Source organism: Apus apus, chromosome 20 (genome assembly GCF_020740795.1).
Source record: "Apus apus isolate bApuApu2 chromosome 20, bApuApu2.pri.cur, whole genome shotgun sequence".
In the NCBI taxonomy this organism is placed as follows: Eukaryota; Metazoa; Chordata; class Aves; order Apodiformes; family Apodidae; genus Apus; species Apus apus.
Window position 1 is genome coordinate 1009762 of NC_067301.1, and position 27650 is coordinate 1037411.

A 27650-nucleotide genomic window follows, 5' to 3' on the forward strand; every position below is an offset into this window, starting at 1 on the left:
GCAATATCCACTCGGAGCAACAGGATCCACAGTGGATAGATCCTGGTGAAACCCCTTTCCACTGGAGACACAGGACAACAGCTGATTCTGCTGCAGCATCGGGAAGGGCAGGAGGGAGGAAAAAAAACCTGTAAGAACACCCAGACCAGCCCCAGATGCTGGTGACTTAGCAGCTTATCCTGGAGGCCTGGGCAAGTCCACAGGAACACAGCAAGGACACAGCGACCCATCCCCAGTACGTTCTCCCAGCTTCCATCAGAAGGTGAAGCTCCGTGGTGTGTCCAATACCCTTTTGCTGAGTTTCTTCTATTTTTCTCAAACCTTTCTGAAGGCACATGAGCTCTGGACATCCCCAGCCCCCCACAGCAAGGAGCTCCTCTGCAGAACCCTGTGGTGCAAAGGAAGCTCCTGCCTGTTTGAGTACTCAGTAACTGTACTTGACACCAGCTCATTCCTGCACTAGGATAAGGAGTATTTAATTACTGCCCATCCATAACGTCCATCACTTGAGGTTTTTATAAATCTCCTTTATAGCCTTGTTTAGTCATTTATCACACAGAATCTACCTGATCATCCTTCTCCTTTTTTTCTAGATGAATGTTGTATCAAGTTACTGTTATTGGGATACATCACCGGGAGTCTGACAGTATGCTTAGAATAAGGAAATGCAGCAAGAGAAAACTAAGTAAGAGAAGGAACTGTGAGCTGCAGTAAAACAAATTCACAGCAAGCTCAAAAAGGATGTGAAGTATAAATAAAAACATTCATTGAGAAATAAAATACTACGGATGAAAGCTTACGTTCTGTGAGTATGAAACCTGATGCTTAATGTTGCAGAAGGAACATAAGAACAGACTTCCTTAATGTAAGAGGCACTCAGCACCTTCAGATGCCCCAATGATGAACAGTTAATGTGTTAATCAGCAATGAAAATCCCAATATTGACTTGCCAATGTCTATGTACATATAAGTTAGCCCCTATTGTAGGGAGAAACCTCAAATTTCTAAATATTCAACTGAAATGTGAACCCACAGCTGTTGTGGCAAAGCTGAACATAAGGGATACATCAAACAAAATACGTACCCATGCACTGCACCCAAAAAAAAAAATATCAGCAGGAGCCACAAGAACCTCGAGTAGTTGCAGGTAAAACTGCACGAGCAGACGCAGGTTTTTATCCCCCAGTGATCTGCTCCAACACGAGCTTTTAGAGCTGCAACAGACAGGCATTTCTGGGGACCTTCAGATGCACCGAGTCTGCAGACCTGGCTTAGTGGATGGCAGCTTCTGGCTGGCCTTGCTGGCACAGCTGAGCTGGGCCACGGCTGAGATAGCCCTGGCACTGGGACTTGGGGCATTTGCTGCCACACACACGAGGCCGGGACCGTTCTGTTTGCTTGAGAATCTCCAGATCTGCTCTCGAGGCTCTTACAAATTACAAAGAAAACAGAAGATGCTGATTTTCCTACCAGACAAAACAAGCTATTTCAGAGCAAATTAGTCATCAGGAGGCTCTGTTCTAATTCTGCTGCTCCTTGTTTTCCCTCCTGCCCCTGCCGAGACAGCGACACGTCCCTGTGAAGCTGCTCTAGCGCACACTGGGGGCTGGGGCAGGTCCCTCTTACCTGTCCCCAGGGGTGCCAGGGCCACCCCCTGTCCCCAGGGGTGCCAGGGCCCTTACCTGCAGGTGTAGCGCTCCTTGCCCTTGCGCAGGATGGGGTCGGAGAGCGTGGGGGGCGGCGATCGGAAGCTGAAGGGGTGGTGCGGGAGGGGCTGCAGGGACGTGCCCGTGTCTGCCTTCATGGCTGCAAAACTCTCCAGTTTCTCCGTCATCGTTTCTATGGCTGACATCTAGGAGGACAAGGCAAGACCTCAGGTCATAAAAACCCGCGGGAAGGAGGACACCTGAGGCACAGGAGGTGCCTTTCAGCGCTCGCGTTGGTCGGAGCCTGTTGCTGGTGCCTGCTCTGCCCTGAGCCGCCTGCACAGCGTGAAACGGAGCCACCGCATCCAGCCAGGAAAGGGAGAAATCATGTATAGGGTCAGGGGAGCCAGGAAGGTACCACTGGCATGGCCAGGTAGTAAGCACTGGGACCTCATCCACCTTCTGCCCATTCTTACTTTTCAGCACTTCAGATTAAAAATTATCTCAGGATGCACTTTCTTCCCTTTGCCCAGGGGTGACACTGAAATGAGACACCGTGGTCAACTGCTGGGTGGCACTCACCTCCCAAACCCTCCTCTCAACCTCAGCACACAGCGTGAGAGAGCAGGGAGGTTTCATTCCTCATCCAGCATCCGTCACCCCCCACGGGCTGGGAGGGACAGCAGCACTGAGCCACGGGCAGGCAGGGTAGAGGACAGAGGGGACAGAGATGTTTTGGGTGGGAGGCTGGAGAATCCTGCCCAAAGCAGAGTGGGAGGGAGAACAGGGGAATGCGAGACCACAGCTCAGGGAGCAGAGGAGGAGGAGAGGCTGGAGGGATGCAGAGGGGGCAGCTGGGGAAGAGGAGGAGTTAAGATCAGGCTCAGGATGGAGTGGGTCCCCAGAGATTTGCCCAGTGAAGAGGCCAACATCTTAATTAAGTGTAAGGGAGGTTCAGAAGCCAGTAAAGGTGATGAAAGGATGGGTGGGAGATGGCTGAGCTTCCTGGAGTGAGGGGGAATTCCAGTCAAAACACTCCATGAGAGCAGTGGCTGGATGAGTCAGGGTGGGGAGGACCACGGCTGGCCTGCAGGGGTGGCAGTGCCAGGCATGTGGGACTGGAGATGTGACAACAAATAAAATGTTCTGGGGCCTTCAGCATCTTCAGTTTGTATGACTCAGCAATGGCCACAATCTCACAGAGATACTGGATTAAAGACCATCCCAGAAAGAGGGAGAATGGGAAAAACCCAGAGATACAGGAGATGGGAAAGCAAAAAAAAGGAAAGAAAAAAGTCAGCCTGAGTGCAAAAAAGGATATGCATAAAAACACTCCCTAAAGAAACTCACTTTTACTTTCATTAGAGCAAAACAGGAAATCCAAATCTGAGAGAAAAGCAACTCAGAGGACGAGGCTGACATCTCCAACGTTCAGTTTCATGCACTCTGGAGAGCACTTCCCAGATAGCGAACAGAAAACACGGATAAAACAAACAAGGCAGCAATAAAGCTGCCTCCTCCATGCCCATGACATCAGGAATGAAGGGAGCACGGGGAGAGGGAAGCAGGAGCCTGGGGCACGGGGGGAGAGGAGCCAGGGAGCAGGCGGAAGGCTGTAGGAAGCCATACATCAAACCTGGATGTTCTATTGTACAGGAAGGGCTGACCTTTTGCACGTTTACACTTTATTAAACTGGGCTCAGGGTGGGGGGAAAGAGAACCAAGATATTGTTTAAAATGTATGACTGAAAAAAAAAAAAGGAAAAAAAGTTGTCTTAATCACCCAAGAATACATTGTGGAGGGCTGACAACCATTCATAAGCTGTAAAAAAAGAGGAGCAGTAAAACCCATTTCCCGATAATAGATCCACGGCCCCTTAGTTGGAGGCTCCCAGCCCATGATAAATAGTAAGTAATACTTAGCAGCAGCCACTTGAAAAGGTTACTTGATCATTTACAGCAAAAGCTCTGCCCCAGCTGCCAGTCATGTAACAAAACCATCATGTTAAAATGCTATCCGGATCTTTCAGAGCCGTGCCACTCAGCCCTGTGCCGGAGTACCTGGAGATAGCTTTTGTTGTGCCCTGTGCTTTAGGCACTTAGTCAGAGATGTTTGCTGGCTTGATAGCCGTGGGCTTATTTTAAAATTCTAAACACCGGCCACAGCCTCTCCAGTGGTAAAGGCACTTTGCTATTTAGGGAACAACTGCCTGCTTATAATAAAAAAGGAGGAGAGAAGAAAAGAAACTTAACAGGTGAGAAAAGGTTTTCCATTAAGTTATCAAAAAGTTACACCATTTATTTATGTTGTCCAAAGTTTCATTTGAAACAGACAATGTTAAGAATAACTTCCATCAGAGCAGAGAAGCTACTGTCAGTGCCTGACAAAGAAACCTAATCTGCCTAATAATAATTTTGAGAATAAAAGCATCTTCTGAACACTCAGGCTTTATCACACCTTTTGGCTTAATCACATCCCACCCGGGGCCCTCAGAGCTGGGGAATTATTCACAGAAGCTCAGTCCAAACTCCCGGTTAGAGGGAGAGAACAGCACAGAGTGTCTTTCTAACCGACCTGGTCCTAACACAGGAGACAAAAGCAGGAGCCCCTGAAAACATGGTTTCTTAGATCCAGGATAGCGTTGGATGGGCATCTGGCAGTAAAAATCTCACATATTCTTGAACAAACGGCCTGTATTTGAAACAGCCCCTTGATCACACAGCCTGGGAACAGCAGCCCTCCAGATCTCTGATCTCCACACAGCACCCCACTTTCTTCAAAATCAGCTATCAGGAAGTTTCGGGCTCGTGTGATTGTAAACTTCAGGCTATTCTGTGTGATAAGCTATTATAGATAACCAGACCTTCCACATCTTTTCATTGCCATGGGAAGAGGACGTGGTCAGGATTTCAGGAACAATGTTATTAACCTTCCACCCAATGGTTGCTCCTGCTCAGGGTCTGTATGTTTCTCATCGTCTTGTTGGGTTGCTGTGCCACACTAGCTCCTCCCTGCTATCAGATTCTTTACAGGCAGATATCCCCACTATTCTAACTCACACAAACACAGGATGTTCCTGGCCAGCCTGTCACCATTATCCAGCCTGTATGAAGGAAAAATCGGGGGAAGTTATTAACCAAACTCTGAGGCTGATGTGAAACAATGAGGGAACTAAGTTTAGCTGTGAAAGCAACCAGGATCCAGCTTTCACAAACCTGCAAGTTATTTATCTAAGGTGGGAAACACTATCAGAGGAGAACAATGCATGTGAATATACAGGAGAGTACAATGAGGACCACAGGGCTCAGCACCCAGCCTGTGCTCACAGCAGGAGAGACAGAGGATGGCACGCTGGGCTGGATGCCAGGCAGAACTCCCTGCATTATCCTTAGGGAGCAGGGAATCCTGAGGGCACAGGGCAATATCAGTATTTGGAGAGGGGTCAGCTATCACATTAGGAGGTCACTGCTGTTACCTGGGGGTGAAAAAGCAGCGGGGAGGGTCGCAGGTATTTCTCCTTGAGGGCACCAACAGGGTCTGTCACCTTCCGCTTCTCCACCCTGCTGGACAACAACACAGAGGGTTACATACCTCACAGGGCTACAGGCAGCACAGACACAGCCCAACCATTTGCAGAGGTGTTCAAATTATATATATGAGGCTGTTCTCCTATTGACGCAAATGTCTTTCTTCCCCTTCTACTGGATAACAAAAATCATGACCAGCAAGTCAGCCCACAAATGGCACTGGAAACAATACAAAACCAGAGCCTCTCCTTTGGGCAATATTTTTTTAGCCATCAAACTGACAACCAAGAAAACATTTTGATCTTTCTATGAGAGATCCAATGCCTCTGTTATACTGGTTTCTAAGCCTCTACTGTTGTGAAATGCCATGAAAAAAACCTACATTTACAGAAAAAGTGTAAGTGGGAGAAGCTCTGGAGTCCACAGCAGGCAGTGACTGCATGGAAAAAAATGGTCTTGGAGAGTTTGTCTTTATCTTAAGAGTTAACACTGGGCCAGACTTTGCAGCCCCCAGTGTGCTGAAATCATCAGGTGTTTCATATTTATTTCCTCCCTTGCAGCTGAGACAATTTGCATTAAGTTTCTTTGGCAACCACATGTGGACAACAATTTACAAAGGAACTGGTGGGAGATTTCTGAAGTGACTTAAGAACCCGAGTTCTCCTGATGTCACTTTGGTCCATTCAAATATTCCACACTTAAGCACCTTGCTGTGCAATCCTAGAGTTAGGCTCCTGTTTTGCAGAACACAGGCTTTTTCATAAAATATTCTACTTGTAGGGAAACGTGGTGTGGAATCACCAGGAAGAGAAACTGGAATGTTCTCGATGGGAAAGAAGTGCTATGGAAGCAACTCCAACACATGCAGCTGCATCTTTAAATTACTGGAGTAGAGTCCACCTCAGCTAGACCAGCAGAAATCCAGTAGTAAGAGTAATTTTAACTACATTAGTCCAGCATAAATGAGAGCAAATTATTTTGCTGCATTTCAGCTGATTGGTATGTGGATCAAATTGCCAAAGAGTTTAAAGAAGAGTCATGCAGAGTGCTATTTAGTGAGCTCTATTTAATCTGCATTTAATTTTTCTTGGGTAGAAGGAAAGCAAAGAGCTGGCTTTGAAATGCAGTCAGAATTGCTGTGCTCTGGAAGGTACATGTTTCTATGAGCACAAGCTTCTGGAAAAACAACAATCTGTAAAAATAGATGAGAAGTTTTGCCTCGATCCAAGGTGGAGCAGTGAGAGGCAGTGAGCCCCGTCCTGGCCAGGGGAGCTTCCCCCTCTGACACATAGACATGAGCTGGGATGTCCCAGGGACAGCCAGGGGACCACAGTGGCTGCAGGGACAGTCCCACCTGCAGCAAACACCCTGAGCCTCACACAGCTTCACCATCTCCCTGTGCTGGGTAATGAGACCACACCAAACAGCCAGACTTCCTCGTCAGAGCTGAGCTCTGCAGCCAGCAGAGGACTAAGCTGATCTTTTCAGCCCAGTGCCTGAGAACGTTACCTTAACGAGGCTGAGCTAAAAACTGCACTGATTTCAGGCTGTCTGGCTGCATTAAATTATATCACCAGGATAAAATGTCAAGGATTTAAGTGGCCTTTGGGAGAAAAATGAAGGAGCCAAATTATGTGAGAGAGTCCGATAAAGAGAAGTTTAGAAACAAAATATTTCCATCATTTTTAAGCTGAGACTTGGAAGCTCTGCTGTTTAGCTCATTACATCAAAAGTCTGATTCACGAGCAGCTCCACCACTGACTTTCTATTTTAATGTATTACTAAAACTATATGCATCCCATGGAATGCAACAAATGATGCCCCCATCCTTCACTTCCATCTGTCTTCTGGACCTTTACGGTTTTCCCGAGCCTGCTATTTTAATTGGCAACGGCTTCTTCAGCCCATGTTATTTTAACATTCCTACTGAGAATGCCCAGAGGTGGCAGGATCCTAAGCTAATTCAAAGCTTTTGCCTTTCTATCCCATTAATTTACTTATTGCCAGAAGTACTTTTTACAAATCAATCACTTGTTTTTCCCAGAGATGCCCATGGTGGGTCACAGACAGAACCCGCGGCACCTCCCGGCTGTGATGCAGCCATTTCCACCACAGATGGTGAGGATGTAGCAAACAGCACCAGCTCTGAGAGGGCTGGCAAAGCCAGAGACACTTTCTGAGCAGCAAGCACCGAGGGCTCACTAATCCTCCCCTCAGCTGACAGCTCTCTGGCCTGGGCAGGCACTGACATAATTTGTTCCCACAGTTATCGAGCGCTCAGCAGTGCGAGGCAGTGACACAGGTGCCGTTCTCTTGGCTGGCGCTTCCAGTCCAGCAAAGGCCACAGTACCCGTGGTTGCTCACAATCCTCTGAACACCCAAGTGACCCATCCAAGTGCTGACATAACCACTCTGTGGTGACCACAAGCCTCTCCAGTCCTAAGGATCCCCCAGCTCCTGGGGATGTCTGTTCCCTTGGCTGCGCGCACCGAGCTCGCCCAGCACAACAAACCATCCACTGCCAGGAACAAGCTGCTCCTTCAGACTCTGGATCTGGGAGCCCTGCAGAAGTTGTGAAGCATCCTGTCCTAAGGGCACATTAATTGCCGTGTCCATGTCTAAATCAAACTGGTTCAGGACAACTTTTCACTGGACTGTGCTACAAACAAGCAGGTGGTGTTTGCTCCAAGACAAACATCTCACTGGCAGCAGAAGGGCAGTGAAGGCAGTGCCAGTGCCCAGACAAGCAATACCCAAACTTACTGGTACCCTCACCTTCAACCTTGAAATAGTTCTCCTTTAGAAACTGATTTTATAAAAAGCTCTAAAACAAGAAGAATAAAGTCCTCCCCTCACATCTTCTGAATTGACTCCTTCAGGAAGTTTAGCTGGCATTTGGATCCCTTCGTCCACTCAGCTTTACACACACCTTCCCTGCACAGCTCATTCTAGGCATGACAAAACAAGCGGGGCCTTCCTCAAGAACCATCCATTTCAACTAGAAAACCCTTATTACCTCTTAATAAAGGTAAGTCTGCAAGAAATTCATCTGGGAGGGATCCAGATAACAACATGCTACCAGGTATTTACACAGCACTTGTTACTCCAGACCCAAAACTGTTTCAAAAGGCTGGGTCCACAACAGCAGTTCCTATGAACTGGAAAACTCTAAGAAAAAGGAATTACAAAGAAGAAAGGTGAAGTGGCTCACAAAAGGCCATCAAGTCAGTCAGTGGGAGAGCTGCATTTCCAGGCTCCCAGGGCTCCTGACTCATTCCCAAGCCATGAGAGCCCAGGCTGGAGGCAGCTGAACTCTGCATTCTTATCAAATCAAACCTCTGGAATTTCCCCACAGAAGTGCCATCTTAGCGGTGGCTTGTGGGAGAGTCCTTAAATAGGTCAAGTTTCTTCTTTATCAAAACAAAGCCATGTTCTGTACCCATATTGATTACCAGTACTCCTGTCAATGGTTCAGCCCCTTTGATTCAGAAAATTCCACGTGCTGGAGAAGAAAAACGCCATGCACCAGTACAGGTTGGGGGCTGACCTGCTGGAGAGCAGTGTAGGTGAAAGGGACCTGGGGGTCATGGTAGACAGGAGGATGACCATGAGCCAGCAGTGTGCCCTTGTGGCTAAGAAGGCCAATGGCATCCTGGGGTGTATTAGAAAGGGTGTGGTTAGTAGGTCAAGAGAGGTTCTCCTCCCCCTCTATTCTGCATTGGTGAGGCCACATCTGGAATATTGTGTCCAGTTCTGGGCCCCTCAGTTCAAGAAGGACAGGGAAGTGCTTGAAAGAGTCCAGCGCAGAGCCACAAGGATGATTAAGGGAGTGGAACATCTCCCTTATGAGGAAAGGCTGAGGGAGCTGGGTCTCTTTAGTTTGGAGAAAAGGAGACTGAGGGGGGACCTCATCAATGTTTACAAATATGTAAAGGGTGAGTGTCAAGACGATGGAGTTAAGCTTTTTTCAGTGAAGACCAGTGATAGGACAAGGAGTAATGGATACAAGTTGGAGCATAGGAGGTTTAAGATGAATATCAGGAAAAATTTTTTTACTGTGAGAGTGACAGAGCACTGGAACAGGCTGCCCAGAAAGGTTGTGGAGTCTCCTTCGCTGGAGACATTCAAAACCCGCCTGGACGCCTTCCTGTGTGATGTACTCTAGGTGACCCTGCTCTGGCAGGGGGGTTGGACTAGATGATCTTTCGAGGTCCCTTCCAACCCCTATGATTCTATGATTCTATGATTCTGTGACAGACAGAAGCACAACCAACTGCAGCAGACATCCACTGCTCTTCCTGAACAACCTACAGCCCCCAGTTCTACCCCAGCCAGAGGATGAGCTCGTTAGAGGAAAGGCTTAAGGCAGGGTATGTTAATACCTGTAGATGGGGTCCATGAAGAAGGGTGATGGCTTAGCATAATGCAGGGACGGCTGCTGCGGCAGCTGGGACTGGGAAATCTTGGGCAAGACTTCACTGGCCATCAGCTTCCTTTCCCCATAAATGTGGTTTTTCCGTGGCTCTCTTCCTCCGTTCTGACTGGCTCGGATGCGGTTGCCGATGCTCAGATCCAGTGGCTGTTCTTCCCCTGAGGATGGGGCTGGCAGGACCTTCGGTGGTGGCAAGATTGGCTTAATCTCTTTTGGCTTTGTGGTGAGATCAAAGGGGGACTCAGAGCTGGTGCTGCCCACTTTGTGGAGGTCCCGGGGTGACTTTGGTTCTGCCTTGACCAGCAAGCTGTGATTGAGGGTCCGCTCTGTAAAAGGATAGAGGGAATGGGGGAAATTGGGGAGGAACTGGAAAGGGAACATGGAATGATACGGGAGCGAACCCATCTTTTTCTCCTGCATCCCCATAAAGCCAGGCCCAAAATACTTCTCTGCGATGGAGGCGATGGCTTTAATAGAGTCATTGGCTGCTCCTGTGGAAGGCAGCAGGTGCTCCTCGGGGGGAGGAAAGAAGGAATGCTGAGAATAAAAGAGAGGGATCTCACTGGTGTTGTTGTTGGAACTTGCAGACACAGAGCTACTGACAAAGTCTGTCTTGCTCTCCATTTGTTTGCTCTTGTCTTTTGTTTTGTCCCTGTCACTCTCTGCATCACTGTCCAGGTCAGAACCGGTGCCAGTCGTGGTGTCCAGGTCTGTGCCTGTGGTTGTATTGACATCCTCAAAGTCACTGCCATCAGACATGTCACTGTTCCTGGCTTTTAGCTTCTCCAGGTAGGAGTTTTCCAGGCTGCTTTCACATTTCTCCTCTCCTGAAGTGGCCTGGTTGCTGTTGCTCACCGCAGAGATCAGAGGAAGTGCCGGGTTCCCAAGGGGGCTTGGAAGCTTTGCATCTTGAGTGTGGTTGAGGGGGCTTTTGAGCAGTTGGGTGGGTGGTAACAAGGGGGGCCTGGGGTAGAGAGATGGTGGGAAAATCCCTGGGAACCCCGGGGTGAGGGCAGGAAAGGCAGGGGGGGCAGGTGAGAATGGAAGACCCCCCGGGTGTGGGCGGGACGGAAAATAATCGTTAAATCCCAGGCTAGCATGATTGAGGTTGGGAGAGGGCTTGGATTTGTCCATCATGGAGGTGGGCGTGAGGGGCAGGCCAGGGGCAAAGATGCTGGCAGGGCTGTAATGGTTCTTGCCCTCGCAGAAGCGGCGGTGCTTGTTGAGGGAGGAGGTAGTGCTGAACATCTGCCCGCAGTCCTTGCACTTGATCTGCGTGCGGCAGTCCGCGTGCATCCGCTTGTGCCGGCACAGGTTGGAGAACTGCGTGTAGGATTTGTGACAGACCTCACCTAAAGCATCAACAGAAACCAACGACAACAGCGGTATGAAATTAACAGGAAGCAGCAGGACAGGCCCAAGGAGCCCCCCTCCCTGCCCCCACCGAGCTCCCCTTCCCCATAGGCAGGGCCAGGCTCCCCAAGGCTTCCACTCCAGGACTAGTCCCACTCTGCCCTCCCACAGAAGCTCTAGCCCAGAGAAACTCTTGACAAGCAGCTCCCTGCAGAACCCTGAGGGGTTTTCTACTCCTGAGCAACCTTCGTTTTTGGAATTTTCACTGAAGACATTTCAGTGATAGTACCTATTGGTGGCAGCTGATCTGCTCTCCCCTGGCTCAGCAGGAAGTTCTGGAGAGAAGAACTTTGCCTCATTGAATCCAACCTGCTCTTCATTAATACCATTAATGGCAAGTAACCACTCCATGGGGATAGTCTATAAATACTTCGCCAGCCAGGGCTCAGGTCAGCCAGAAGTGGGGTGAGATCTCGTGTTCATTCAGTTAGTGAGACACCCCAGCAATGATGAACTAACACTGCACCAGCACTTGCCTTAATGACCTGTAAATACCAAGTTTTCAAAACATTAATTTTTATGACCTCTTCTGCCCACAGACTTTGCTGGTGGGGAAGGAACAGGGAGAAGTAAGAAAAGGAAAAAAAAAAATCCCACCCAAACTTTTCTATTATCAAAACACTGTAACTTTTAATTATCTGATCCCTCTTTCAACATAGAAATAAGCTCTACTTCTCAGTGAATTAACACACTCTCTCACAGGAGAACTGCTGTTATCACCCTTTTGTAAACATGGAACTGAGTCAAAGAGAAGGAAAATACATTGTCTGGAGTTGGGCAGGCAAGGACCCAAATCCAGATTCTCCTGACACCCATTTTTTCACTGAGTTGGAGGATGGATCCTTCTTCCCTCCCTCCTTTTACCAACAGACCCGTGCAAGTGTGACTCTCCCTCTATTTTTTCTAAATCTGTAGGATTTACATCAGTGCTTGAAAATCAAATGCCTGTCAGGAGAATATTTCACCAGCAGCTCTGAAGATACAAGGGGAAGCACCTTCTATTGAAATTCAAAGCAGAGACTCTTAACATTTAATAAATTAGACGTTTCAAGCAAGCAGCCCAAAGTTCAGTGGTTTGTCACTGAAGGGTCTGCTGGTATCTCTAGGAACTGAACCTGGACTGTCCTTCCTGAGAGGCTTTCAGCCTTTCTGCTCTGGACCAGCTGCAGCCAGGGGCTGGAGGAGGCACAAACAAGCAGAACTAGAAAGTCATCAGGAAAGTTTTAATGTTGGAGTAACAGCATTTTCAAATGAGGATGCTGAAGCCATCCCTAGTTTCTGGCAATCACACCTTAAACAACTTGTGTCAGTTCTTCTGAGCTACCACCAGTGCTGACACACACTTCCATGGCTGCTGCATCAATTATTTCAGCTTCGTTAACTTTCTAATTTAGTTTTTTTACTGCATTTAAAAATGTTTTCTTAAAAAATACCTAAAGGAAACATGCTTCAATTTGTTTTCCCCTTCCTAACTTTAACCATCTCCCTTGCCATGTGCCCAGGGATGCTAGACTTGGGCTCAAAAGAAATGCACACGTTTATAAGAAATGGCAAATGTGCTCAAGCAGACTCTGTCCCAGCCCAGCGCTCCTGCTGCCAGTGCTGTTTGTGGTCTCTGCCCTGTTGTTATTGCAGGGGTTTGCAAGGTTGCAAAAAGCAAGCTACACCATAGTGAAAAAGACACTGTTACAAAAAAGGACAGACTTTAGTAAGTGTAACTCATTGTTAAATAACAAATTAATTCCACTTACAAAAAAAGGGACACTTTTTTGTACACTGTGACTTTTGCAACATGGAAATCACTGTTAACAAGCTAAACTATTACCAAAAAATAAGTTACACTGTTACAATAAAACCCATTCACTTCTGTAACTAAATTGCACTGTTTAAATAGTTACACTGTCTTAAAAAGAAGATTCACTGCTACTAAGAGTAATGACACTGTTAAAAATTAGAATTAAAAAAGGTTACACTGTTTCCATGCAGCACAACTTCATGAGCCAACTAGGGACAATAAAAACAAAGTCTGCAAAGGGGCATCAGGTTCCTTTTTTCCATTTTCCATCCCAGGAAGAGTTCCTAGATACACCTGATCCTGCACAAAACTCCCTAAAGAAAAGTGCAGCAGGTACAAGAGCTCGCATCATTATTCTAAAATAAGGAAAACTGGAACATTAAAGTCTCCAGTTACACAACAATTCAGTAGCTCTGTGTGTTCTGCACTTACAAACTTCTAGTTTTATTTTTTTAAAGCCAAGTATAATCTTGTAAAAACCAAACACACACAGCCCCTTTTCCAGCTCCTGCAGCTCCTAATGGATTCCATGCTCCTGCCTGTGCCTCCACCCGGCCCATCTGAACCAGGCAGGATCAGTCTCCAGCCGCTTTACACCCTGATTCAGACTGACAACTCCCTAATTCTTATGAGGTGAGAGTGAGGAGATTATGAGAAGAAATCACTCATCTCACTGCAGCGATACTGTGAGATTCCAATTATCTCTTTCATGTGCCCGTCATCCAATGAAAGATTGCATCAAAATGAGCAAGAAGAGTATTTTTTCTTCCTCCACTGACACCCATCTGATTATCTCAGGACACATTAATGAAACGAGTCTCCCAGGACACTCCTGCACACTGTTCCCATTACACCAGCAGGGGAAAAAAAGGGTTCAGTGGCTTCCCCACCGTAACATCAAAGCCTGGAATCAAACCCAGATCCCGCTCCGTGCTGGAAGCACACTTGGAGGGGTGTCAGGAAGGAGACCCTCACATGCTTCGGCTTTGTTGTGACACAAGCCACTTCTCTGGACAGGGATCAAAATGCAATGGGTGCTGTGTCAATTAAAAAAATATACAGCCCTGAGAATGACAGGAGATGAGATGAATGGCTCTCGAGGGGAAAAATGCCCTTTTAGAAATATGCCACTCAAGAGCACACTAAGGACACCCTGAATCTGCTATTTATTTGGTTTCCAACCATTATCTAGATGAAACACACAGGAAACAAAGGAGGGAAAAACTCTTTTTTAAAACCACCTTCATCTCATCTCTGTGACTACTCCAAATTCTTTACAAACAGCTACAGGATTTGAGGCACCCCTGAAAAACATTTCGATCAGGCTGTGTCAGCTATTTATTTATGTCACCAACGTGAACATTCAAAAATAATTAAGGAAAAAAAATAGAAGAGGGAAAGAAATGATATAAGAAAATGGCATCACTGGGACTGCTGAGAGGCTCAGCTTTTAACTTGTCAAGAAAGTCAAAAACTGCCATGAATGTTTACTGAAAAAACAGGGAGCATGAAAAAAAAAAAAAAGAAAAAAAAAAGGGGGATGGGGGTGTTGGGGAAAGGGCTGGAATTTCATCTTGTGCTCTGACCTATAAAATTACAGCGGCTGCTCACAGAGGGACAGCGAGTGCTGGGGGGCCCTGCAGGATACGTGCAATTACAGCCAGGGCAGAGCCGGGTGATGGCCATGACAACTTACATATGAAAGGTTTGACAGTGCTGTGGATGTGCTTGTGCTGCTTGAGGCCCGAGGAGGTGGCGAAGGTCTTGCCGCAGTCGGGGCAGGCGTGGGCCCGCGCGCCCACGTGCTGCGAGCGGATGTGCCGCTGGAGGTTGCTGGGGTCGGTGAACACCTTGGGGGGGAAAAAAACCCTTCAGGGAAGGAAGGGAAGCAGCAGGAGGAGAGGGCACATGGGAAAAGGTTGGATCTGTCTCGGGCAGCCTCCCCCCGGGGTGTGCAATGCTCCAGGAGCGCTCACCCACACCTGCGCCCGGCTGAGCTGCAGGGCCACGCTCAGCCTGCTGCTCTCCTTGTGGCACCACATCCCACACCATGGCTGGGCCACCCAACAGCACCCACATGGGTCACCCGTGTCCCCCCAGCCCCCCTCCCAGGCCACGGGCACCACGTGCTGCCCCCATTACCTTCACACAGTTTTCACATTCAAACCGTTTCCCGCTGTCGTGGGACATCTGGTGCCGAATCAGGTTGGATTTCCAGTTGAAGGCCTTGGGACACTGGTCACACTTGTACTCCCGCTCCTCGGTGTGGATCACCATGTGCTGCTCCAGGCTGTGGAGGAGAGACAGCAATAGATAACCAGGCCACCAGCCCGGGGGGTCCTCAGAGCCACCTCCTGCCTTTGGGAAAAGGGGGCGAGTGGCACACGGCCCATGGGAGGTGCAGCTGCACCCAAATACCATTTCTCTTTTTTTGGCCTTTATTTTACAGATGGACACTGCATTGTTCTGCCTCAAAATGTCACTGCGTCTGTGGTATTTTTTATTAAATACCTGAGTCCATCTAACAAGGGGGAAAAGAAAGGTAAAACCAGACCTGACCCTGCAGGTTCTTGAAGGGAAAAATGAGCACTTTGTGACCAGGACTTCCATGGCATCCCCACAGGGAAAGACAAGATATGAGCTGTTGCTGCCCAGACTATCACGTTGCCTTTTCATGGGCACAAAGCCCACAGCTTCCCAGAACACAGCAACTTAACGTTGGAAAGAAACATGATAAGGTGCAAACACATTTCACTTCTAAATGTCAGACATCTTTTATTACTTAACTCGGCAATTTCACCTTCTGCCAACTGGCAGCCTCTCCCAAACCAGGAGGATGATGGCAAACCCCAGTGGCTGCTGGAGCAGGGCCAGGCAGGGATGCAGAGGAAGGCACTGGGTGCTCTCCTGCCCTGTGCCAAAGTGCTGCCTCTGGCTCCCAGCACACAGAGCTCCTGCTGGGCCACCAAACCAGGTGTGACAGCCACAGGAAGTCACTGGTGGTGGCACCAGGGCAGGCACGGAGCCTGGGAAACCATTCTGCTGAAGACTGAGTGCTGTAAAGGGGACCAAGCAGAGTGGAAACCCTGCACCTCCCCAACCAGTCCTCAGGGCCCAAGGAAGAAAACGTGTCCTTTGCCGCCTCTGGTGTGGCTTCAAGGGAGTTACAAATACTCCTTCTCACTGAGAACTCTGAGGAAGGACAAACTTTTGAGAAACCTACTATTGCCCCAAATCCCCCACGGATCAATATTACACTGTTCCTATGGAACTTTAAAGCACTGCTGGTGTTTTTTTACAGGAACATGAAACACTACTGGAAAATCCTGCCAGTCTTCATGCAACGCCGCAGGGGACTTTCACAGCAGACAACTCCTGGCATTTCCAGGGAGCCTGAGGGATTCAGAAAACTAAGGATTGACTCAGCCTTGGCATCATCCTCAGGACTATGCTGCTCTCACCCTCTCCAGACACCCCCAGTGACATGCATCCCAGTGGGGCTGTGTGCCCACAGGCACCTGACACAGCAGGCACCCACTTGCTTCAGGACGGGGCAGGAGGGACCTGACACCGGGGTCCTTTGGCACTCCCAGTGTAAGAATGCAAAGCCTAATTGCACTGCCAACTGACCTGCACTGAAATCTTCCTGCCCTAAGGACATCTGCTGGTACAGGAACAAGAACAAGCAGGTAGAAGGTGGCTTCGTCACCAGTGGGCTTGGTGGGACTGCAGCCTGCCCAGCACCTCAACACGCAGCTCTCAGCAGCCACCAGCTGGCTGCTTCCTCCAAGAACCTCTCCAGTCAGGGAGTTAATATTCAGGAGCATGCCCCTCATAAACTGCCAATCTACCAATTTTAAAGCAGCAATATTCATTTTGCTAAAGAAATGGTGCTCTTAACACCACCAAATTTTTTTACACATGCAAAGAAATATATACCCTTCATATACATATACAAAAATACGTTCCTGCTAACTGTGATTTATGAGTTTATTTAGTCCAAATATGGACAAACTAATATGCTGTTTAGAGGCAAGTACCTACTGGGATTAGCAAAACACTTATTTATTTAGTCAGCTACTAAATGCTCAATTTCAGTTCCCCAGTGACCCTCTTGATTTGATCTGTATTAAGTTCTGAAAAATTATAAGACCATCTAGGCAGGCTGACTGGTGTGCTCTGTGTTTCAGCAGCTTTCTTGGTGCATAAAATGCAGCAGATTGATGGGGGAGGGAGAGATGTGGCCACTCTGCCAGCTCCACCAATCCTGCCTGGAATGGGGATGGTGCCTACTCTTTCCTGGCAAAAAAAAAAAACAACAAAACAACAAACACTTTGTATTATTTGCTTTAAAAACTCCCCAACTCAAATCTATGGCAACAATGGCCTGAAAGGCAAAGCAGCCACTGAGTTCAGGAGCCCCCAGCCCAGACTCAAACTTCTTCCAACCATACAGGTCTGTGGCTACTGACCTGCTGCAGCTGCATCCGAGCTCTGGAAACACAGGCTCCTAATATTTAACCATGTGAGTCTCATATTGCAAATGAATCAGAAATCTCAAAGATCTCTGCTTTAAAGCTGCATTTGATTACCATCACATCACATTCAAATGATGGAAATTTGCACTTAAAAATTTTTGGGACAAAGATTTTTTTCTTTCCTTTACAAACAGTGCCATTCTTGTTCAGAGCTGCCTTATGATAATACTTATATTTTTATTTGCAATAATTATTCAAGAGGAAAACTATACTATCTTCTCATTTTCCTTTTCATATTTCTATTATAAAAATGCTCAGTGAAGACAATTTTTAATGAACATTGGCTTTCAATAAGACAATGAAAAGAGAACATTTGATGAGAATAGAATTGTTTTGGTTGCTTCTGCAAGATCAAATAGGAGCTCTTGGCCATGTTAAGAGTTCTTAGTATAACAAGGTCTTTTTATACCCCTGATCTCAAATGACCAAGAATTACATATAAAAGAAGTCTTCATGCAACTACTGGCAGATACTGCCACTGTTCTCCCTCAGGCCCAGATCACATGGGAGCAGCTGCTGCAGAGACACTAACCTGATCTACCAACCTGCCTGTCCCAGCCCTGAAAACCTCCCAGGGAATTCAGAAATAACCATTTTGACTTTCTGTTGCCAATAATTTGTGGAGACTTCTACCGATGGGTAATGAAAAGCATCACAGCCTATGAAGTCAAGGTGAAACAAAATGTTGCCCAATAGTTAATGGCACAAAAGTCCTAAAAATGACTTCCCTGAACCCTCTGGAGAAAGGAGAGGTGGATCCCTGTGGCCACCCCAAGCTGCCCAGTCCCATGTTTCCCATCATCAGAGAGGACTGGGCAGGCCAGAGGAGGGGCTGGCAGTTTTCTGGTACCTGTATTTATTGGGGAACATCCTCTCGCAGTCCTTGCACTCGTAGACCTGTCCATCCCCGAGACCTTCTTGCTTGATCTCGTCGCTCAGGGTCTCGTAGAGGGAGCTGACGGCGCTGCAGGTGTATTTCTTGTGCCGCCGCAGCTCCAGCTTGGACTGGAACAGCTCGTCACAGTCCTCACAGCGAAACGTGGGCTCCTCTGCAACACAGAGAGGGGGGTTGGGGCTGGTGGAGCAGGGGCTTCAAGCAACATTCACCCTGCTCAACATGGGGTTTGTAAAGAAAATGGGACATTCTGTGTGGATACGTCAAAGAGGAAAGCCAGGCAGCCAGGGCCAGCAGGCTGGTGCACTTGAAGCATTAAGAAATAAAAAATAAAAATAATGAATCACACAACCAGGAGAGATCTTGTTTTCTTGTGTCCTGGTCTCTGCTGGAATGGGGAGACCTACCAGAATGAGCAGATGCACAAAATACTGGGGCTACTCCAGATCATTGTATTTGTTTGCAATGAGGTTTCCTGAAGGCACAACTGAGCTTTTCCTCAAAAGAGGCTGCCAGGAAAACAGGAGCAAACTCATGTAAAGACAGACACTGGGAAAAGCAAATTGCCACAGCACAAACCTGGAGAAGCTCCTTTCTAAGAAAATGTCTTTCTAGTGTTACCATCTGAACTTCTCCTGCACAACTGCAGCAGCACAACCTGCCATGGAACCTGGAGTTCAACACCAGAGCACCATGGAAAAAGGAAGCCAAACTCTTTGTTGTTGTGCTGGGGCTTTCCTTTTTTTAAAAGAAAAAAAAAATCTAATGCACATAATAAATTATTGTAGTCAAGGTCAAACAAATTAAAAAGAGGGCAGCTATTATTAAGTTTACAAGGCAGCATCCTGACCATAGTGCCAAGCCAAACAATCAGCTCAGAGCTGTAAATTTTCCAGGAGAATGACCTCTGTGAGGGAGCTGGGACAGCTCCGGGTTCCTGCGCCCAGCAGCCAGGCTGGACCAGCAGCTTTCCAGCCACCTCCTTCCCCTGGACTCTGTGGCTCTGTTCATTTAAAGTTTTGGGGTTTGTTTTGTTTTGTTTTCCTGACAACTTTCCTTTCAAAAGGAAGGAAAGCTTGTGGTAAAATGCACTAGGCAGAGGCGAGAGTGGAAATATTCTTCTGAAGGGAGGCAGCTGAGGCTGCTGCTGAGGTGGAGCTGATCCAGCCCTGGGGCTGCTGCTCCGTGAGGCACAGGTGGCACTTGTGTCTTCCTGGCTGCTTCTCTGCCAGGGGCCACGCTCTAAACCTGCCTCCTTTCAGCCAACCCTGGGTTTAAAATCCCCAACGCACTCGTCTGCCCCAGGTTTTGCGCCGTTGCCGCCGGTCGGGCTGCGCTTCGGGGCCGGTGCTTGACTGAAGCGTCAGGGGGACACGAGTGGGAGGGCAGGCAGGGTCACAGCCCTGACTGCCTGTGCTGGGGAGATCCTCTCCTTCTCTCCCCACAGCCTGATGCTCAGCCCTGGGCTGTGGTTTTCCACCCGTGCTGCGGTTTTCCACCCGTGCCCCTGCACAACCGGCCCTGGGGACAGACAGATCCCAGCAGTGACCCCGGGGGCAGGTGACACCCCGAGCCTCACACCCACACGGAAAGCATCGAGGTGGGAAAAGCCAAAGGCAGCTAAAATAAGACAATATCACAAAGACACAGGCAGCCAGGCTTGCTGCTTGCCCACGCAGCAGGCCCAGTGGTGCTACGCCCCATTTGCACAAGGAATGGATGAAACACAGAGATGCTGAAGGGTTTCCCAGACTGCAGAAGAGAGGGATGTGAAAAGAAGTAAAATCCAGCAGGTCAGTGTTTTCCTTCTGGAGGTCAAAGGAATTTTGATTAAAAAAAGGAGACCTAGGGGAAGAAAATGCTCATATCTTTCCCATTTCAAGATTGTATGCTCTGAAACAGCCATCAGCAGCCTCACAACAAAGTGGGTCAGGCCCAGAGAAATCCTGTTTACCAGCACTTTGTAGAACAGTACCAAGATGTATCATGTGGATTATGTCCCTGGAGAAGGAAACCTGGAAATCAGGATAGAAAAAACTACCTATCAGTATCGACAAGCTGTGTACAACCTACTATTAAAATAAGCCAAACTACTTTTTTTGGGGAGGGCAAAGATAAAAGAAAAAAAATAGAGAACTGCAGCATCCCATTGTGTCTTGGCATTGCATTATGCTTGTGCCAGCAGCTGGGGCTGCCCAGCAGGACTCAGCATTTCATCTGCACATCTGTGGACTGAAGACATCCCTAGTGTGACAGCACCAAGTGGGGGGGCCAGGGCTGTGACTTGGTGTGTTCTGGTACCTTCCCTAGCACAGGAGCTGTGCAGGGATCACCCCAGGCCACCTCTGCTCACTCTTCCTGCATTCACCTGAGCTCTCAGACCCTCTGCAACAAGTGTTTGGCTGCTACGAGGTTGGCTTGTCATGGTCTGATGCCAGGCTGTGCTCCCAAGTGCTGCTGGCACCAAGGAACATGATCTCTTTTCAGCTCTGCTTTTGCAGACCTGCGTGGGACAGCAGCTCACTTGAGTCCTGCAGCCCACTGACCTGTGGAGTAACAGGATAAACCCCTCCGTGACTCCAGAGGAGGTGGAACTGCACTGGGGAGAGGTTCCTCCACCTCAGAACTCACCCCACAAAACAGACCTTTCCCCTCCTGGCTCTTGGGGAGCGTGGGGACACTGCTGGCCAGCAGCTCTTCTGCAGCAGGGACCAAGAGCCCGTGGACAAGGAGCCCTGGGGACCCTCACACCCCAGACAAAGCTCCTGCCAAACTCTCAGAATCAATCAAGCTCCAACAGGCAGTTCCCCAGACCTGAATACTTGGAACACAGGACACAGGTTTTTAGGACATTTTTTTCTTTTCTTGACTTTAGAGAGAAAGCATCCAAATACCTGCTGCCAATCCATACTAAATTCTTCCTACTTCAGTTTGAGATTTACAGATTAATCATATCTTATTTCACCCAACCTCCCCTCCAGGAACCAGAAAGCCACTTCCAGTCTAGAAAATGAGCCATGCAGAATAATATACCATGTACCTGGGTAAAGATGGACAACTCACAAGCCCCCAAGCCACTACCTGCCATTATCCACAAAACCGTTTTTGTCCTTTCTGTGAGAATACAGAGTAGACAGATGAACTACATTAATAGCCTCAGTAATAACTGTTAGAGTAGAGATTTTGCTTCTAATTCTCCTTGTCCTGTGTCAGCAGGATCACAAACCTCACAGAAATGCCAGACAATATAATGTGATCCTGGGGCAGGAGAAGCTGGCAGAGCTCTGGGCACAGCAGCTGAGGGGCAGCTCCAGCAGACTTCTATTGAGAAATGTAAGAAACCAGACAGCTCAGCTGAGACACGTGCATTCTTGGCCTTGGCATTTGCATACTTTGAGAGCCACACACTTTCCAGCTCTTAGCCCTTGCACATCACTAAATTGAAAAAAATCCCTATTTTATACAGGCTGGTGCTTCAGTAACAGCCACATCCCTGTTCATGCATCAAACACAACAGCCTCTTCACAGGTAGAAAAGATGAATGATAAGAAATGTAATGGCCTCAGAATGTTAGGGTTTGGAACAGGAATTTTTTTATGAAAAGAAGAATTAGAAAACTGACAAAAACACAGTCCAAAGCCTTGGAGTCACAAGTTATACATATCACCACTGGTTGCAAATACTATTTTGTTGCTCAGACAAGTTACACACAGGAGGAACTGGCTGGCAGAGGAGCTGATTGTATTGTACCAAGATCCATTCCCATTTCTGAACTTCAGAAAATTAGAGATTCAGTTCTCAATAAATAGTGCAGCAGGGAAAGGACTTGATCTGCAGATGAAGGACCCGACCATCACCCTGCAAAAATGAAACCCCAGAGACAAAGGAGGCTCAGGGCTGAGCTAAGACAACCTGTGTCTTTATATCAGACACCCAGTTGGGAGACTTCAGGTTCATTAGAGTTCTATTTTTTTCCTTCTCTAAGCACTAAAAATTAAAATATTGCCCTTCAAAACAAGTTCTCATTAAAGTTTTCTTCTCTCTCTAAGCACCAGAAATAAGAGTGCTGCCCTCCACAAAAGGTTACTGCTTCAGCACCTTACAGGGAGAAGGGGATAAAAAGAAAAGAAAAACCCAGTTACAAAAAAATTGCTGCCTGTTCTCTGTGTCTTGTTTGTCAAATCTATGGTTATACGTGTCTATCTTAAGTTCCATCAGTAACACTCAGGACAAAGCAGGAATGTAACAGAAAAATAAATCAGTGCCTAATAGCTTTCAGAGAAACCGAGGGGAACACAATTATGTGGCATCTACATGCTAATCTACCAGACTTGAATCTCAAAGGAGTTCAAGTGCCCTACTCAAAATTCCTGCAGTGATAAGGGGTCTGCTGTGTTTGGCTGGGGCTTGGATAAAAGATTTTTATGATAATTATCTTTGTGTGGAACAATTTTGCATTTTCTTTCTTGTTAATTCAGACTCGAGATGGGGGTGCGAGGCAGCAGGAAGATAGCATTACTGAAAGTAAAAAGTATTAAGAAGTCAAATATTTAATGTTGGCCTATTATAATTTGAAGGCAATTATGTGGCAAAAGCACTAGACATTGCCAGGAAGATACAAATACATGTTACATAATGACAAAGATGGAAAACAAGGAGCACTTTTGGCTTGTTCAAATGAAACCCTATTAGGGACAGAAATGCAAAACGGAGGTGAGTTTTCCTTCTGATTTCTCCCTGACATCACAATAATTAAAAAAAAAAAAAAGGTTCTGTGTTATTCCATAATTGTGCACACAGAAACTATTCATCTTTGTGTGTTGATCTCAAGAAAGTGACCTTTTTTTTTTTTTTTAAATCACCAGAAAAATAACCCCAGACCTAACATTAAGCTCTCACCCTGCCTTTTCATTCACCTCAGTCATGGACCTTCAGCAAAAGAGCTTTCAGAAGCACCAATTCTCAAACTACCCATTTTTTTTTCAGAAATATTTCAAGCTAATTGTGCATATTGTACATACACTCTTACAGAGTTCCACTGCAAATTGGAATTATATACAGGTAAAAGAAAATAAGTGTATTGCAGGTTGTCCAGGTGAGACAACCCAAATTTCAGTGGCTATGTAGAACAGTATTTCTAACTAATAGTTTAAAAGCAACTGGTAGATGAGAACATATTTATAGAAACTAGTTTTCAAATAATAACGTGAAACCTGCAACAGGCTCCAAAGTCAATGAACGGACAGAAAGACATCAGTAACAGGCCCCAATAATCTCTTCACTTGAGAAAATTCATAGACTTTTTCTGTTGTTCACTAACACCAAATGCCAAGGAAACCAAGAACCCCAGAAGACAGAGCAGAACTTGGCAAGTCCAGCCTGGGTTTCATTTCATGTCAGGAACCCCATGTACTTCACCTGAGGTTGGGTTCCTGCAATGCTCCATCAGAGGGGTTTGTGCTCAGGAAAAGGTCTGGGCTTGCCAACAGCCATTTAAAAACAAACAAACAACAAACCTGTACAATTTTCTCTTACTCTGGACATGTCTGTGCTGTTCCCTTGTTTTTATACTACTTCTGGGAATGGTGTGGCACACCTTTCCTAGTTTTCCTAAGAGGTCACTCACTACATAGTGTTTGTACTGTCCAGCAGGGTCTCCTGCAGGGAAAGAGCTGGCATGCCAGGACACCAGGACTCACTCTCAGATGAATGTTTAGAAAAGCACCCTAACAGAGGGGAAAAATCCTGGGGACCCTCAGATTGACAGAGTATTTCAAGCTGCATGTCCTGCTAACCTGCTGCCCCATCCTGACAACAGCCAGTGGCAGCTACTGGAGTGAACATGCAAGGACCTAGCCCTGAGTGAGTGGGTGAGCAGCAGCTTGTCCTCTGGAATGTGCCAGCCTGTCCCCAGGGAATGTGCCTCCCAACACCTCCCAACCACCTCTGCAGTGATTCAGCCCAGTCTGTGCTTCCTTCCCCTGAGCCAGGCCTGTCATCTTACTGCAGGAATTCTGGCCATGCTTCCTCTGCAGCACCAAACGTTTCTGGTTCTTCATGAAACAAAAACTGAAGCCAAAGCTTCCAACAGCTGGACAGACTGACAAGCAGAAAGCTCCACTCTGCTTCTTATCAAAGAGGTACGTACTTTACAGCCATCTTTGTGCACCAAGAAAAGGGAAGAAGGACTCCAACACTTCTCTTTTCTTTCTCTCTTCACATCCCTCTCTCCATGACTCTCCCACAGCCCCATTCCAGCGTGGGAAGAGGACTCAAACACCTCAGCACATTGCTCCTTGCCCTGGCTTGCTGGAAAACACTCCCCTAGCCTGGAAAACATTGTGGTCTTTTAGACAGTCTATGTGATGACTGAACTTCAGTAATTAACAGCAGGATATTTAGAGGAAATTTGTTACTCTAACATCCAAGCAAGGGGCCAGGGCTTAGTCTTTCAGGTTGCTCCACACACCACATGCAGTTAAGGAAACTTCTCCCTCTGGGAGCCTGAGCTACACACCTTGTCCAGCAACATCACCACACTGCAAGGCAGGAGAGGCACTGCAGGCATAAAAATGTGACCTTGTTTTTAAAAATAATCACTCCTTTGACATTCACTGCATCATTTCAGAGATGCCTATATTCCAGCAATAATAATTCTGGCAACGACTCTCCCACTCTCTGCCTGGACCCCCCTTTTCTGTGTAATCTAAAGCTCTACAGACCAGTGCTGTACAAGCCTTGGAATGGTTTAGCCCATTTTTATCACACCCCAAAAACACAGTGACCCTGGGGATGAAAAAGGCACCTCCAATCATGCTCAAAATCACAATGTCCTTCAAAGAGAAGCAACAAATTAATCTGTTGCATGCCTGCAGGTGAATGAAACCTGCTCGCTCTCACTGACTGAGACAGTTACTTTCACCAGACAAGGAAGGAAAATAAGCATAAAATATTAACAGTTACAGCAGAGACAGGTACCAGAGCAGGTTTTTGTCCCAGTTCAGCACGAGCTGAGGATCTCAACATTCCTGGTTTGCTGTGAGAGGTGCAAAAAGGTCCTACCTAGCAGGACCAGGCCTTACCTTCCATGCTGGGCGCCATGTTCCCAAGTGAATAACCACCTTCCTTCAAATACACCAAGAGCTCTTCTCCTGGCTCAATTTCTTTAATAACTTTATAATAGATCTGGGAATCAGAAACAGAAATTGAGAGACATGTTAAATATGCAAAGACTTGCATTTTACATTTTAACCAATAACACAAATTATTGCAGCTAACAGGGGAGGCTGTCACTTGATTGGTGTGGTAATTGCTACTGAGAGCTCTTTTTTCCTGCCTTTATTCTACTCTAAGTGTGTCAGTGTTTCACGTGGCTTGGACAATGAACCAGTATTTACAGTAACAGCTTCTCTCCTTCAAATTACAGAAAATCTTCCCATTGTTTTCCCTGTCTCCTATAACTTCAGGTATTTGTTATAGCAAAGGAAGGATTAAACTGGTGGCATCGATGCGTTAAGGTCTCTGCTTCTCTAAGCAGAAACTGGTCTGATGATCAAAGCTGAATCAGCACATCTTCACAGAACTCTGGTGTAGATGACTCTCACCAGAGCCCGAGGACCTGACCCCTGAGGCCAAGATCTGAACCATTCCAGGTGAGCTGTTTCTTCCCATCCTGAGTTCCTGCCTACACAAAGGACGTGGACCTTCTGACATGGCCCGAGTGCAGAACCATTCACCCACCAGACCTATGTCATTAACAGCCTAGATCCACCTCAAGCCAGGGACCACCCTCCAGCTCATCCCCTGCCCACAGGGCCCCTCAGAGTGCACAGAGCATGGTTGATAAGATGCCTCGGCCTCGCACAGGTGTCCTAGGCCCAGAGGAGCTTCTTCCACTCCAACAATGCATTGCTTACAAAATGCTGCAATGAAAGAGAAACCCCCTTTATCCAGGGTGCAACGAAGTGCAACGTTGCAGGGCTCCCATGTACCCGGGTGTGCTTTCACACACACCTCACACTCATCCTTACTGTTTGAACCCCCGCACCAAACACAAACCAAAAGTTTTATTGCCACTGCCTTTACCAGCCAAGCATGAACTCCTTCACCGGGGCATCAGCCTCCGCTCTCCCAGAACCGTTCCCTGCCTCAGCTGCCTCTCAGGCTCAGCCAATCTACTGCTGGGGGGAATGGGGAGCATGGAACTCCTGAACACGACGAGGTGTTTTCCTCCCCAGAGCCTCCTTCCCCCCAGGACGCGGAGCCGCGGGCAGCGCAGGTTCCCGGGATCCCGTCTCTCCCGTCGCTGCCCGAGCTCTCCCGGCGAGGCGGCAGCGCTGCCCCCGGCGGGACGGAACCACCCGCTCCCTGCTCCCAGCTTTTCCTGCAGCTTGAGCTCAAGAAGCTCCCGACAGGTTCTCAGCCCGCGGTACAACCGCACAGACCAGCGGCTCATCCGCCAGGAACGAGTCCCCGAGCCCGGCCCCGCTCCGCTCCGCCGCGGGCAGCGCCCAGCCGGGCAGGGCGAGCGGGAAACCCCCCGGGACCCCCGCTAAACACCCAACAAGTTTTACCCCCCTTCTCGGTGGCGGCCCAGCAGGGGTCAGGCTCTGCCCGCCCACGGCCCCGCCGCGGGATCCCGGCCCGGGGCAGCCCCCGCCGCACCGGGACCGGGGGGTTCGCCTGACCTGTGGGCTCCGGAGGCCGCTCGGTCCCGGCCGGCGGCAGCGACCGCCCCGCTCGTCCTGCGCGTCCCGGCGGGGAACGGAGGGAGGGGAGGAAGGGGGGGCTGCAGCGGCGGGGAACGGGACGGACAATCGGCACCACCGGAGCAGGACGAGGCAGCCCCTGCTCCTCGCGGGGCGGGCTTTAAAATCCGCTCGGTGAAACGAGATCGGCGCCAGGTGTTTGATTTCTCCAGTTGCCGCCGTTTATCCCCCCCCCCCCCCCTCCGCCCTTCAGCATGTTCTAAACCTCCCCGCAACTTCATTTACAAATTAATTGAAATATCGGTATCTTGTGTGCGGGCAGGTTCACACCGGTCAGCGGAAAAGGCCGTGAAACATCCCGCTCAGAGTTTCGAGCGACACGGTCGCAAAACCAAACGCTGAAGACGAGAACTGAAATCGAACGGTTTGCAATTGATCAGGCGTCCCAAAGCGCACAGAAACACGTCCCGCGGTTGCCAGAATCCTTAGCATCACCTTCATCCCTGTTCTCCCCCGGGTTGTAACCAATTTCCCCCCTGAAGATCCATCCACCCTCGTCCCGAGCACATCCGGCCGGTAAAAGCACCAGCGAGGAGCTCCCTGTGCCCCGGGACCCCCCGCGGGAAAACCCGGAGCGCTGCGAACCCCCAGCAAGGTGAGCCTCGGGAGGGGGAACACGTTTCTGAGAGATTGCA

The 27650-nt window shown here is 48.2% G+C and overlaps 1 protein-coding gene across 1 annotated transcript in view; it reads right to left on the minus strand.

Annotated features, from left to right (window-relative positions):
• The window catches only part of PRDM16 (PR/SET domain 16), a 275249-nt gene that overhangs the window by 12334 nt on the left and 235265 nt on the right, over positions 1-27650 (minus strand). The window contains exons 5-11 of the mRNA XM_051637640.1: positions 25330-25432; positions 18203-18401; positions 14957-15104; positions 14511-14664; positions 9557-10958; positions 5123-5210; positions 1683-1852 (exon numbers count right to left, since the gene is read on the minus strand). Coding sequence (XP_051493600.1) covers positions 1683-1852; positions 5123-5210; positions 9557-10958; positions 14511-14664; positions 14957-15104; positions 18203-18401; positions 25330-25432 — 2264 coding nt within the window. The remainder of the gene's footprint in view (positions 1-1682; positions 1853-5122; positions 5211-9556; positions 10959-14510; positions 14665-14956; positions 15105-18202; positions 18402-25329; positions 25433-27650) is intronic.